The sequence below is a fragment of the Seriola aureovittata genome, chromosome 14 (genome assembly GCF_021018895.1).
Source record: "Seriola aureovittata isolate HTS-2021-v1 ecotype China chromosome 14, ASM2101889v1, whole genome shotgun sequence".
Classification (NCBI taxonomy): domain Eukaryota; kingdom Metazoa; phylum Chordata; class Actinopteri; order Carangiformes; family Carangidae; genus Seriola; species Seriola aureovittata.
The window spans coordinates 19,522,061-19,537,520 of NC_079377.1; the positions used below are offsets into that span (position 1 = coordinate 19,522,061).

General features: G+C 39.4%; 2 protein-coding genes across 3 annotated transcripts in view; both read left to right on the plus strand.

Moving 5' to 3' along the window:
• LOC130181835 (inactive phospholipase D5-like) overlaps positions 1 to 15,460 on the plus strand; it is a 60,927-nt gene that overhangs the window by 29,443 nt on the left and 16,024 nt on the right. For both annotated transcript variants that reach the window (XM_056396288.1, XM_056396289.1), the window contains exon 2: positions 12,654 to 12,790. In XM_056396288.1, the coding sequence (XP_056252263.1) occupies positions 12,654 to 12,790 (137 nt within the window). The remainder of the gene's footprint in view (positions 1 to 12,653; positions 12,791 to 15,460) is intronic.
• LOC130181836 (gastrula zinc finger protein XlCGF52.1-like) lies at positions 4,299 to 6,816 on the plus strand. Its single transcript, XM_056396290.1, has 3 exons — positions 4,299 to 4,371; positions 4,678 to 4,745; positions 5,892 to 6,816. Exons 2-3 carry the CDS (start codon positions 4,683 to 4,685, stop codon positions 6,783 to 6,785), a joined length of 957 nt encoding a protein of 318 aa, XP_056252265.1. The 5' UTR covers positions 4,299 to 4,371; positions 4,678 to 4,682; the 3' UTR covers positions 6,786 to 6,816.

Below are 15,460 nucleotides of genomic sequence, written 5' to 3' on the forward strand. Positions count from 1 at the left end.
TTATGCCACCAGATGAAAGAGACAACTCTCTTTCAACCCATCCAGGTCTAAATCTACACAGCCATCTTTGAATCAAGCATCTAATCATCCAGCATCTCTTCATGTACAGACCACACTGTAGCACAAACAGGGCTGATAATATAAAGGAGTAAATAATTGGTTTAGGATTAAAACCTCTCAAAATCTCTCCACCAAAGTGGTTACTTGAAAAAAACCTGAGTCTGGACAGCTCAGTTTATCACTTCAATAGAGATCAGATGAGGATCTACCACTTGCATTAAATAGACTACAGTCAGAGAATCCAAAATTTTAGCAGCAGGGGGCAAATAAGTTGAGCTAATGCACTGACCTTTCACTTTTGATTGAAAAGGACTTACATGCCTCTGTTATAACCAGCAGCTTTTTGGAGCCTGCATTTGAGGAGACGCTTCTGAAGCAGCTTCCATCTAAACCTCAACATTCAGCAGTGGTGGCTGATCCTTTCATTGGGCACGAGGTTAAAACATTTCTAACTAAACCCACAAAACATCTGTAGTGATGTATGATAAAAGGAAAAGTCCGCTAAATATAAGGCTACAGCCACCAGTCAGGTAGTTTGTCTCTGTCCGATGTAGCTAAACATGTCTGAAGCTCACTGATTAACATGTTACATCTCAACCAAGAGAAAGTCCAGCACATAACAGCCAGTAAAGGCTCACGTAGGCTGAGCTGGCTGCTTCCCCTGGCTTCCACTCTTTTTGCTAAGCTAAGCTAACCTCCTCCTGGCTATAGGCTAATAATTGGGTATATGAGTGATATCAATCTTCTCATCCAACTCGCTGCCAGAAAGCAAACAAGCCATTTCCCAAATTGTCGTTTGCTTTAGGCAGGACATGCCGGTCATCACCCGCAGATAAACAACTGAACAGGAACATTATCACTCTGCTGAAGGTATACTCTGTTTTCATTTGTGATACTTGGAATGATAAAGATAGAGTCAATACACTGAAAAGAGAAGAAACAGAGAAACAGGGACAGAAATAGAAGAGATAGGACACAGACAGTAAACATTATGAACTACATCTCAACTCAATACAGAGAGCTAAGGAGAGATGGCAAGTGAGAGCAACCAGACAGTTTATTGGAAATGAAGTGTATTCCAAGCATCAAAACACACACACACACACACACACACACACACACACACACACACACACACACACACACACACACACACACACACACACACACACGCACACACACACACACACACACACACACACACACAAAAGAAACTTGCCTCCTCAGCACTTAGACAGCATGACAGCACCCTGCCTGATATTGCTCTTTTACTGTCACTCATTCCACACCTCTGGCATTCAAAAAGCTCTGTACATAAATAACCTGGATGCAGGGACACACAAACACTTAGAGCTACTGAATGGCTTCATCATACCGTGTGTATAGATATAAATACTGGAAGCTCATAGCAGCCATGTTCGGAAAACACAGTGTTATAGCAACTTGGTTATTATTGCAGCTATTTTATCTTTATTAAACATTTAATGTCCCGTGAGACAGAGACATGGTAGACAAACCCGGGATGTACCACTTCACTGATTGATTTCAACCAATCAGTGGTGATGAATTCTGTTGCGATGCCAGTGGCCTTGGACTCGGGGATAGGGAGCTCAGCTCTGGATGTTGTAGCTCGTTTTTACTGGTGAGGAGATAAAATTCAATTTGAAGCTACTGTCACAAAAACACATAAATCCATTCTCTATACGTCACGAGCCAGCAGTGTAAAAACAATCACACTGAAGCGTTATAAAAATGTATCTTTTCCTTTCCCGCATTATAATGCTAAACCAGTTTTCAATTTTCTTTTTTTTTTTTTTTTTAAATGTTCCTGCATTTATCTACTTTGCTGCATTGTTCATTGTATCCAGATTCACTTGACTTTGTCATTTAATATTCATTTATCTCCACGGAGTGTTGCTTGAATGTGACAAATTAGTTGATGGTGTGTGGAGGAGACAGTGTTCAGCAGCTGTGTGAACATCATACATCACTTGAAAGTACACAAACGCTACAGTCTTAATCCACAGATAAACACAACCTTATGCAGTGCAGTCTCCAGATAATAAGTGAAAATAACACTTCACTGGAAGCTTACAAGGCACCTATATCTCCAAGAACGACTCAGCACATTTAACATCTGCACACCCTCTGTTCAACCACTCGACCGCTCTCCTGTCTGTTGTATCGAGCTGCATGTCAGAGTCCCACTTTTTCCCTAAAGATGATTACAATTCACCAAAACAGGAAACACACTTGATTTTTATCAGTTGTGCAAGTTTCAATTGAAGTAAATGGGAAAAAAAAATGATAAGTAAGACCTGACAGATTGTACCAGTGTGGGCTGCTTGTGTTTTCTCCCAGTTTCCCATGAGATTGTTGATTGTGAAGACAATCTGTAACAAGTTAAAAAAAGACCACCGTGACTCTGCTATATATTACAAAGTAAATGAAAGAATATCATATGGCCTGATCATATATGATAGATACATTTGTCTTGTGCTAGCTGTGGTGATGCTGTCAACAGAAATCCAAAGCTACAATCAAAAGAATTATAGATCAAAACTGAAAATATAAGTTTCTACAGGGGGACTCCTGCTTAAATCCAGCTTCTTGGTCTCATCTAAACACAAATAAAGCAGCCTGATATGGGTTAATCATTGTTTTGCACCTTATGAGTAAAACCTGTCAGTAGGTTTTCTGTTATCTTTTAAAAAGGAAATGTGGGGGAAGAAATACAACAAGAGTCCAAAGCCAGAATCGCACACAAAATATTGCAGTACATAACATACAGCACACAGTGGCACCTCATTACAGCTGCATCCTCATCAGAAATGCACAGTATCTTTCAGCTTTATTGCACTGAGTTTGTGTTAGATTCACTCTTGGTAGAGATCTCAGCATCTCTGTCCTTTGTAAGATAAAAGTTCCTCTGTGTGGTTGTTGAACGATGCAAAACAGACAAGTTGATAAAGAAGCCGTTGTTCTTTGATACTGAGTGACTGACACTACAATCTGGCATCTACTGATGTCCTGGAAAGTTGGAAGGTTTCCTGCAACAAAAAAAAAAGAAAAGGTGATTGTATTGTGCTAGACGTATCTTACAGTGACATTACATCATCAATGTTTGCTTCACATCCATACTCTATAGTCAGTTCAGGCTCACATGGCTTCACCTCCTGCTTAGCTGCATTCATGAAAAACAAACACACACACACACACACACACACACACACACACACTAACGCTTCGCCAAACATACTGAGAAGCTAGTCTTCAGTAAATGTTAATTTAACAGTGCACATATTTAACTTCAAAATCAGGTTGTTTTCATTCGTTTGTCTATTTGTAGGACGTGAAATAACCTACAGTGTCCTTCTCTGTCACAGCATGACAACGCTGAGGTTTTCAAACCCCCTGTCTTTCTGTAACACATTTATCACCTTCACACGACTAAATTCATCAACAATTCATGAAGTGTTTTCATACCCAACACCAAGGTGAGGAAAAGTTTAAAAAGAAAACTGTCACACTCCTCATTGTCATACTGTCCACACATATACATACATATCTGTGCCAGAGTGCAACTGATACTGTGTATGTATTGTGTGCATACTATCACTATTTGCACATCAGGCTTCCAGCAGCTGTGTGAAACATCTCCTCCAACACGATGAGCCAAAAACAGGATGTGTGTTTTTCCCCCCACTCAGGACACTTTGTGCATCGCAAATGTGATTAAACAGCAGATGGATGCAGCAAAGAGAGGAAACGCTAATTGAGAGATTGATGGAAAGGTAACATTACCCAGCAGAGGTTTGCCAGTATCTCACACTGAAAAACAAAGAGACTAGTGATCTGCGGACAGCTGGTTGTTTTTATAATTAAAGTAATATTTTTTACAATTGTTTTTATAATGACAGGTGTTAAAGTGGCTCTTTTAACTTAATTATTAAGGTTGCACCTGATTGGATTAAACTGTGGCAACATTCAACAAAACAGCAATCAATTCATTCCCCATTATATGATTCAGAAAATGTATGTTTATAAATAAATACATTTATTTTCTTTTGTCTGTAATTCTTTAGCTTTGCTCAGTGCACAATCTTAGACAGAGTGCTTTTAGTAGAATGCCTCATGGTTTGGAGTGTTTATTTATTTTTAAAAAGTTTTGGATATCAGGCTGTTTATATTTTGGATTGGTTCTACCTCAGTCACCATGGAAATCATCAGTATACATTCAACAGTATAGTCCGACCTGCATGAAGAGGACCTTCACCTGCAGGAATCAAACTACACAGTGACAGTCAAACGGTGAGAACTTAAGAAGCTTTCTTTACACTCATAGTCTAGCTAGCTGCTCAGTTTAGAAGAGCGTTTGGTAAAAAGTAGAAGTAGTTCACTTGGAGTTTGGATTTTTAGACTGAAAAAATGTGTTTCATTTATTTAGCAATTAGTGAAATTAACTGATTTGCAAGTTTATTCTCTAAATAATTGCAGCTGCTCCTGTTGTTGAAAGACAAGAGGTGCTTGCTGCTGTATTTTTGCAGTTATTGCTCAAGTTATTACTCTTTTGCTGTGTGGCTTTCCCCTGTCTTATTGATATTATTTCCATGGCAGAGTTGATGGAAGAATATCTGGTAGAGAAAAAGGAAAGCACCAGCAGAAACATGAGCTCCCTGACAGAGGTAAGTTGAAATAAGATTGTCATGTTAAAACTTGAGAAAAACCCCCATGAATCCAACCCAGAGACAACAAAGGGTTCAGCAGATAAACACTCTTCATGTAATTAGATTAGATTAGATTAACTTTATTTATCCCACAACTGGGAAATTCATTTACCACAGCAGAAAATAAACATCTATAGAATAAACATCGGAAATGACTAACATTAATCTCTAGGCGACATTATCCAATTCATTTCTATGTTCATATGATATAAATATTAGCCTGCTCATTCTGATGTTTTTATTTAGACCGTTTTTTTCCCAATATTTTTCCTTGAAATGTGACAATATTCAGCTCAGAAATTTGCCATTTTGGAGGCGTTGCCTTTGATAAATGATTTTCTCCCTTTTGTCACAGGACTGGTAACAAGTTCCCCAAAGTAATGATAAAATATTTTGTTTGACGCTTCCCAAATGAAACATGAGATTTTTCTGACTTCTATCATCAGGACAATGTTGTTATTCAGTGCTCTCCAAAAGCTTCACAAATGACTGCTGCAAAAATTGTTTAGTGTATAGGTCTTCTTTGTCGTTTGAACAAACAAGTGATGCTGCTGCTTTCAAGTGCTTTTTCTGCACTTCCTCCATGTGTCCAGATGTGAACAAACTAGGTGTTCAGATCATGTATAAATGAATCTTAACACTGCTCTGACCAAATCAATAGCTTTTGGCATTGGAGCTTCCCTCACTTGGAAAACCATCATAACCTGATAACTCTGATTTCTGAGCTATTGACCTTGTGCAGAGCTTGTATGGACTCATTTTGTTCTGAACTGAATGTACCAGACAAACCATCACAGACTGAAGGACAGTCATAATCCACACTGAACATTGCTGTGGTATGAACAGCGATGCGTTCACTTGCTGTTGTACATACTGAGGTGTTATTGAATCTGCATTTTGAAATTAACTAATGAAACGATTCAAATCAGCAAATATATTCGTAATTCGCACATTAGAATAAACTGGATTTTAAGCAGTCACTACAGTGATTCATTGAACCACAGTATTGCAACCATCATCATTTACAATAATAAGCATTAGTGAGAACCACCACTTAATATCCTCTTACACATCTCTTTGTTTATCTGTACATTTTTGTTTTAGAAACATAAATACCAAAACCAAGCTGGACCTGTAGATGAGGAGAGCTTCAGTCGAGGACATGAGTATCAGCAACAGTGTGTCCACACAGTAGAGAAACCACACCTCTGTGGTCAGTGCGGGAAGAGTTTCACAAGCTCATCACATTTGAAGATTCATCAGCGCATCCACACTGGGGAGAGGCCGTATGTTTGTGCGCAGTGTGGGAAGAGTTTCACTGTTCAACAGAATCTCACACAACATCTGCGTATTCATACTGGAGAAAGGCCGTATGTTTGTGAGCAGTGTGGGAAGAGTTTCACTGTTCAACAGAATCTCAGAAAACATCAGCGCATCCACACCGGAGAAAAGCCGTACGTTTGTGACCTCTGTGGGAAGAGTTTCTCTGTTCGAAGCAGTCTCACACAACATCAGCGCATTCATACAGGAGAGAGACCATATGTGTGTGACCACTGTGGGAGGAGTTTCTCTGTTCGAGACGGTCTCAAAAAACATCAGCACATCCACACCGGAGAAAAGCCGTACGTTTGTGACCAGTGTGGGAAGAGATTCACTGTTCGAAGCAGTCTCACACAACATCAGCGCATTCATACAGGAGAGAGACCATATGTCTGTGACCACTGTGGGAAGAGTTTCCTACAATCATCGCATTTGAGGATTCATCAGCACATCCACACCGGAGAAAGGCCCTACATCTGTGACCACTGTGGGAAGAGTTACACTGGTCAAAGCAGTCTCACAAAACACCAGCGCATCCACATTAGGGAAAAGCCACATGTCTGTGACCAGAGTGGGAAGAGTTTTGCTCATGCATTGAGTTTAAGCCAACCTCAGCATCTCCCTACTCTTTCGATACTTGAACGATTTGAAAAAAAGTGTCTGTTGGATCATATTTAATTTGTAAAACCAGTTTGAATAAAAATTTTTATGCATGCAACCGAAGGTGTCAGATTTTATTATTGTTTTAGGTATTTCCAGATAGTTACTCTCCACCAATATTGGAAATATCTAAGTACATTTACTCAAGAGCAGTACTCAAGTGCAATTTTGAGGTATTTCCATTTTATGCTACTTTATGCTTCTATCCCATTTCATTCCAGAAGAAAATATTGTTTTATGTTTAAAACTGTTTCTGATGACTAAACTTCTCAGGGTTTTATTTAAAATAACTGGTTTGGGTCCATAGAGATAGAAATAATCCATAATTTACAAAGACAGTAAAATATAATTTTTTTTAAATATATTTATAAAAAAATGAACAAAACACTGGACTAAAACACCCTGTAGTTTGATAATCCAGTGAAAACATGTTGAAGAGCACCAGTTCCCCAAGTGCTTCACATAAAAATAAAAAAAAGACATAAAATTTACATGAACACAATAAAAACATTCATGTAAAAATGAGATGGAAAATAAAACCCACTTGCTAATAATACTAAGATAAAATGCATTGATTAATAACAAAATAGAAATTGAAGAAATAGAACTAGATTAAAATATAGTTAAAATTACAACACAAAGCATAAAATCAAGCAAGATAACAGCATTTTAAAAGAAGTGCAGCGGTGCATTAGTGCAGAGCAAAGTGCAAAGGAGAATTTCAGGCCTGTATCAGGAAGGTGAAGAGATACTTTATTGGCTTTTGTTAAAATTATTTAGCGAGCTGGCCGCACTAATATCTATAGGTAGTGTGTTACATTGCTTTGGCAACATGCATTGTGCTCTCTGACGATGTCACCAAGTGGCAGCATGTACAGTGAGAATGGTAATAGACCAAGACAGTTCCCTTGATCAACCCCATAGCAGATCTCAGACACATGATCTCCAAGACAGACATTAAACTTTCTCCCTTCGATGAACGTTTTGAACCAGTTTAACGCAACTTTTCCAGATGATTGATTAGGATATCAAGATCTAAGAGGTGTAAGAGGATAAGAGTTGGATATCGGCCAATACTTACACAACCACTGGATGCAGACTCAGTATGCAGGACTCACAGAGGAAGATCAGAGGTAGGGCCTTTAATACAAGCAGGGTAGGTACACAGGTAGACAGACAGGTCAGACAAACAAAGGTAAGACTAAACTCGAGGTCACAGAAGAAACTGGTCAAAACACCAGAGGCTAAACACGAAGAGATTGCTACAGAGAACGAAGACAGGAAGCATGCAGACAAAATACACTAGTAGAGGGGAAGACACTGGGACACAGGTGCAACACATTAGGGGCGGGGTCGACAATCACAGGAGTGGGAAACACACAACGGCAGGAAGTGTAAACTAAAACAAGAGGGGAAGGTTAGACACACCAAAATAAAACAGGAAGTGAAAAATAAACTTGAAGAATAGAGTTATTTTTCTGTCAAGCAATGTCAAACACCTGCTAAAAAATGCTGTAGGTACAGGGTCAATACATGAGTTGGAGGAGCTACAGTAAGTCTTGCAAAGCTCAGTTAATGTACAACAGGAGAATTTTCCCATGATTACATCTTTTTTTACAGGGTTAACTGAGATCATCAGCGTTTACATCAGCAGTAATCCTGGTAAAACCCATCCTGCCACCAGGCTTGAGGTGATCTTGTGCTGTATACCCGTCCTCTTTGCATTCACACAACATCTGCAGCACTCTAACCACTCATTAGACAAATTACATCCCGGGATGTTGTTGATAGTTCACCCAAATTTCTTTTGCACTGTTGGTGTGGCGTAAACTTCTCTTTCCCTCTGAGCAGCATGGCTCCTTGTTCTCACCATGCCTTGACAAAGGGGAAACGCTCATAAGAGGATAATTGGGCCTCTGACACTTTTGTCAGGCTCTAATGTGGAGAAACTCATTCTGTTTCTCTGTAGGTGCACTTTAAAATTTCATTTAATGCGCTGCCAAAGCCACAGGGGCCATATGACTTATGTTCATAAACCGTCAGCTCGCTGCGATGTTTGGAGTGTCCGTCTGCTTTGCTTCACCAACTATAAGTTGATATAGCGGCACAAAAACACTGAGACATTAGAAAAATAGAGCCCAATATAAACAATAACCACACTGACTGTTCTCAAACTCTGTGAAGTACATTTTCTATCTCACTTGTAGATGAGCAGAATGTGCGTCCTTCAGCATAGCGAAGAGCAGAGTTTAAACAACTGAGAGGTTTGGCAGAGAGCTGCAGAGAGAAGGGCAGACAGCCTCTGTTTTAAACCTCTCCCTCTGATCTGAGGATATTTAAACATCCAGCCTCCATGGCCTGGCCTTCACCTCTGTCTGTCATGTTTATGTGCAAGCAGAGAGACAGTAGCAGTGAGTGTGCATTTGTTTTTTTGTGTGTGTGAGAGTCTGGCATGGTGCCATCCACCTTGCACAGTCTTTTTTAGATGGACTCTGGAGAGCTTTTTAAAACAGTTGGTGAGCAGTCTCTCTAAATCATGTTATTTATGACTCTTCCTTTGCAAGTCACTCAAGACTAGCTTTGCTTCTGGTAGAAAATTGGAATTTTCTAACATGCGCCACTGTAATTAATTGTCTTTTAAAAGCACTGACACAGGAAAAAAATAAAGTTTGTAGACGTTAGTTTAGAAAAAGAGTCAAGTGGGATTCAGATGTTTTATTTAGTTATTGTTTTGGTGATGATACTGAGTAACTGTCGCAGTGCTCAGTTAGCAGTGAGGCAACAATATGCCAAGGCTATGCAGCAGTGTTTTGCCACAGATTTGCATTGTTAAAGGGTCAGTTCACCCAAATTACAGACAGACACATACACTCTGTAGGATCAAGATTTCCATCACAACCTATGTACAATTGAGCTAAAATAATTTTTGTGTGTGGTGCTCACAGCACTGAAAAATGACAAACTAGTAGCCGTTACTTTTTCCTGCATTTGCTTTTTACCATTACATTTAAACAGAGTCTTTGTATTTCTAAGCAGTTACTGTGAGGCCGACCGCTTCCTGTAATTGAAGGTGTATTGATCCATAACCGTGCTCCAGTGTCAGGTAACACTGTCCCTAGTGCACACTTTGAGTCTGATCTCTTTATATATCTGCCATTATGCTCATACACATCCGGCCACATGTGAAATGTGAGAGGCATGCAGTGTTTGATTTTCGTGCAGGTAACCCTTCATCTGTACTTCCTTTTATTTCAATACATGTGGCACAAGGTCTAACACATGAGTGGCAGTTTTGATTTAACCTCAATTTACCCTGTGAGTGTTTGCAGAGTATGCTTTTATTAAGTGCCTGGGTTTTTTTAATGGTAGGAGAGGCAGAAACGAATGTTTCTTTCTCTTTCCCCCCTCACCTACATTTTTCCAATCAAGTCTGTGGATGTGAACCAGTTGGCTCACGGTCAGCAGGTCATTCACTTTAACCTTCATGCTGCTGTCACGCTTTAAGGTAGCTTTTGCGCCAACATGAGCTACATCAGCAAAAACAAGCTGGTTGAGCAGACTGCGGCTGCACATATAGGAATAATATTCCATCCACCAGCGCTGCCAAGACGTAGAAAACACTATTACCAAGTCAGAAATCGGCTCACACAGATGGTCGTGTGAGGATGAGAATGTGAAGCTGACTATCTCTGCCAGTGTCTCTGTGGTCCACTGGGGACACTCCATTGACTGACTTCTAGATTAATTTAGTTCCCACAATAGAACCTATGGGCATGGATGTCTTCAGCTACCAGAAACGCATTAAAATAACCCAGGCTTTGTGTTTGTATGGCTCACAGAGGTCAGTGATGTATGATATGGGTTTCTCTGCCGGGATAATGAGTCTAGCTGACTGTGCTAATGATCTGCTGTGTTAAAGGATAATTAGTTTTGGCTCTTCTTGCACTTTTCAAACGGATCAGGATACGTTTATTATTGTTTTACAAATAGCTGGGGCGTTTCCCAGCAACTGTGTCAAATCTATTGTACATTAGCAGCTCCTTATATTGAAAGCATGAGTGAGGACACCCTGAGTCGACAATAGATACACTTAGTGTACTGTGGTGTTGACTTCAAATCATTATATTTAAAAACTTAAATATAGTGAAATAAATACTACATAATGTTAAAATAACGATAGCAAATGATGCTGTTTACCTTCTGAATGTAGGAACAAGATGTTGTGTTATGACCAAAACAATGTGAAAGCTTCTGTCTTTACGCCACTGACTAACGTAATGACTGCAGTATCAAGTAGTAATCAATACACAAGTCTCAAGCAGAGATATTTAATAGGCCTTTTTCACAGCAGACATTTTGACATGATAGAGCAGGAAAAACAACTATAATTTATGTTATTAGTTATATCAAGTCAAAATGTCTGGTTTGAAAACAAACAGAAAATTACATTTACATGATACTGATTTGAACTTGTTTTGATATGTAATGCAGACCAAATTCTGTTTTTTATCAACATAATGAGGAAATGTTGTTAATGAACCTGCATGAATCTGCAAAGTCATAAATTGCTCACACAGAACATATCTAACACCAAATATCAATATCAAAACAACGACTGACTGTTTTCTCTATATGTGCCCATAGCAACTGCAGCAGAATTCATTCATGTTTTTATGGTTACACTTAGGTACTCAAAGCATTTGGTTCAGGTTAGAGAAAGACTTGGTTAAATGCTTGAACTGTCACATGCCAAAACTGCTGTAAATGCAAAAAAAAAAAAGCCATATCCGTAGGCTGTAGCCTAAAGCCTTTGTTTAGTGTCCTACGGGTATGTTTGCTCTTCTAGGATGACACAATGCAACAGAGACCTTTGCACGATTCTTTGCTATCTTTGCCTCGAAATGTCTACAAATCCCCAAGGGTATAGTCGTAGTAAGAGGCAGGAACACTTCCTCTTGCAGGTGGAAGGATGACTTGGCTGATGAGTTCCAGTGTTTTCTGTCATATAATTGGTCACCAATAGTTGAGACACATTTTTATGTTAATCATGAAGATTAACATAAAAATAAACAAAGCAATGCTGACACAAACCCTGAGATTTCTTTACTGAAGCTGCAGAAAGTAGATTTTTGTGCAGACAGCAACCTTTACATTTTTATGAATAAAAGAAAATAGAAATATAATTATAACCACATTCATTCACTGTGTAATCGGATAAAAATCTCATTTATTAATCAAGTCATTTTCAGGGTTTTCACATAGGTGGGATATTTATTGATCAATTACACTGAGTGGTGAGGTGTGACAGTAAAAACCATGGTTAGTCGACTTGTGGGTCACATTCTCTGTAAGCAGATGGACTGAAGCGAGCTGCTGGATGTATAACAGCTGTGAATTTGTCTCTTTCACATCTTCACCTTCCTTATAGAACACAGTGACCCTTACTTCCTTCTCTAACATATGGGAACATTTGGATTTTATCCAATTATCCAATGTTAATGGCTAAAATGAGACCAATGCCAAACAAAGTGTTGTTTTCTTTTAGTTCAGATTCTATTGATCGCGTTGTTTTCGCTCTTGCTTTTCTGTCTCATTAGTCTCTACTCTCTTTCTTTCCTCTGTCCTTTCTTCTCATTCCTCATGTTCTGTATATGAAAGGCTGAATTTGTGAGGTCATACAGGGCCCTTCTACATGTTTGTGTTAAATTCCCATCTGTATCATGTTATGACCTGCTGAGGTGTGCATTAAATCAGGAGACGTGTCAACCAGAGCACCCAGCTAATGGGAGCCGAGGTTGGGGCACTTTGGCCTTGTTTTTACAGTAGTGTTGAAGAGTAGAAAATACACCTTGGAAATCAATGTTGCTTTCCTTCTCTTTCTTGCAGTCTCAGCAAAAGTGCATCGTGATCTTCGCCTTGGTGTGCTGCTTCGCCGTACTGGTGGCGCTGATTTTCTCAGCTGTGGACGTTTGGGGTGAGGACGAAGACGGGATCACAGAGGACAACTGCAGCAAGAACTGCAGGTGAGAAATGCAGAACCACAAACGTACAGTTTGTCATCCATGGACCCCTCAACACAAGTTATGGTCTTTGTGTGGACACATTTGTGAACAGTCTATTCTATTTCATGGCATTTCCCACAAGCGTTAAAAGTAATTAATTGTAATACTGTAAATCTATGGTTGACCTCTAATTTATGCCATTGGTGTCAGTAGTTTCTATGAATAAAACCCAGTTTTCTGTAACGCTTATTTTGTGTGTTCCAGCCTCCATTGCTAGAAACAAATGATTATAAACTGCAGTTTAGAGGCTGCAGACCTCTCATAGCAGCAAAAACACATAACAAATCTGTGTTCCCTCAACCTGATCCTATTGTAGCCACCCTCACCACCCTGAAGTGATGACCAGGCTGTTCTGAAAGTTACTTTATACCAGACTATAGCAAGTTTCTACAGTCTAAGTTTTATAGAAAGTGAGTCCCCAGACGAAAAAGCCTGAAAACCACTGCAGTGTGTCCTGGTGGTCCAGAGTGAAACTGGTTGATCAGCAGTCATTTGGCTGATACAGCAGTCCCCGTTCTCCTAGTCTCCAATTCCTACTGGTTCCATTAGACTCTTATCATTCAATTTACTATTCAGCCCTGAATTACTTCCGTTTTTCTCTTTTATTACGTCTGTGTCCATCTTCTCTCTCCCTCTTCTTCTTCAAATTAGCCATTTAACAGCGTTCCAGAGAACTCTGTCCGGCAACTTGTGAAGCTGAATTGGACTCCTCTCCTCCTCTGAAGGACTCCTGGAGCTTGGGGGTAGAATGAGAGATAAATGAGAGGCTGGGGGAGGGATGATGGGGAGCATGGGTGAACCAGATGGAGGGAGAAGAAGAGGAGGATATCGGGGTAGATTTGCAGTTGGAATGAGTGAGAGATGAATAGATTCATCAGCTGTTATTGTCGTGCTGTCTGGGATGATGGGGGCCTTGTCAGTTCCAGACTTAACTCCAAACAAATATCAGAAATGTGTGCTGTCAGATTTCCAAGTTTGCACAGTTATATATATCCCATAAACTTAATGATGAAGTTTTAATGTGACATGCATCATTTGAAAGTGCTATAAGGTGTGCAAGTGTAATATAATTAATGATTTCCTAAGGTATTTCGCTCAAAGCAATTTCCACTGAGAAAGTGGTAGATTACTATGAGACTGGTACATTCATAATAGGGTGCAGCGAGCCCTGCTCATGCTCACTTAAATTCCTAAAGGTACTCACAATTCATCAAAGGAAATGTATGTGTCATTTCCAACACAAGTGTTCATACTTTGAAAATGATCCAGTGATGAACTTAAAATGAAATCCAAAACTTTTCTTACTGAATAATCTAATTACTGCACACTGGTTTGCTGTGGTGCCTTGCAGCCATTACTCTCCTCTCACAGGAAAAAAAAAAGCTCTTTCTGAGCCTTTTAGCATCCCACATAATGACTCAGCAGCTTTTTTGTTTGTGATGTTGTAATTTAGAAATGTCACACACAGCTGGTTGTTTTGTTGTGTAGATTTCCCTTATATCTGTTTTTGCCTGCATAATGAATTATGCTTAAGTTTGCAATTCAAGGACAGGAGACCTGACATAGGTTGATGCTTTTGTGCATCTACAAAGTCAAAAAAAAAATCTCCCCCTGGTCCAGATTCTTGCTTCATGTCTTTGCCTGGCAGAACTATCAAACATATCATCAATTTGATTGATATTTTTCCCACTGAGGGTGAACAACTTGACTGCAGTACAACATGATTCCTCTTAAGCTTACAGCTGTGTGCGTTGCTTGGTTGTTGTAGCAAAGTGGGAACAGCTTATACCCTGTCATCTGATTTCATCCAAATGCCAGTCCGACATATCCCTCATGTACATGTGTAATTGCCTGGCGTCAGACGGCTGATGAGCAGGTTAGTATTGATCTTCAGCTGCCGTCTGGAATAACAGAAACCATGCTTGGAAGGCCAGACTTAACTTATCCTTAGAATCTGTGGAGCTTTCAGCACCTCCTGAGCAGGCGGCTGCTGCAGGATACAAGATTTCAAAACATTTCTGAGAGCAAATGTGCCGTCCTCCCATCAGTATTTTATAATGGGTGGTTCCTGCAGCTTATCTTGTTTTGTTGAATAGACGTAAGAAAACAGGTGAGTATAAAGACATGAAACAGTACTGTGTACATTATGTGTGATAGTAAAATTAGACAGTCACAGTAAGCAGGACTATACTGCTCAGTACACTGACATGGCCTTCTTACCGACTGCATAGATACTCGATGTAAAACAGTTAATTGGATTTCGGTGCATTGTCTCAAATACTCAAAAAGTCTTTGTTCGAATGTTTTGCTTCGATTTCTAAATCCAACACTGAGTTAGTAAGTACAGTCCTTAAATGAGTGATGATGAGGGAGTTGGGATGCACCTTTAAAGTTTAAAATATGTCTTAGCTAAGACATGAGTAATGTGTAAATTGGTTGCTAGTGAATATTTGTGTGTTTCAGAGTGGGTAGTATTCAGGCAGTTTAGAGAGAGTGCTAATGTATCTGGAGAATATTTTTTCTGATAATTTAACACAATTTTCACAGTTAACATCATTATTAAACAACATTTCACGGCAGATATGTTGATCATTTTGAATTTTACCACTTTTACTCTCCAATCTGAACAAG

Excerpts from the sequence above, each read along its gene's own strand:
- LOC130181836 (XM_056396290.1), top strand. The coding sequence starts at position 4,683 with ATGGAAGAATATCTGGTAGAGAAAAAGGAAAGCACCAGCAGAAACATG. Across the intron at positions 4,746-5,891 it reads ACATGAGCTCCCTGACAGAG|AAACATAAATACCAAAACCA; the intron begins GTAAGTTGAAAT and ends TTTTTGTTTTAG.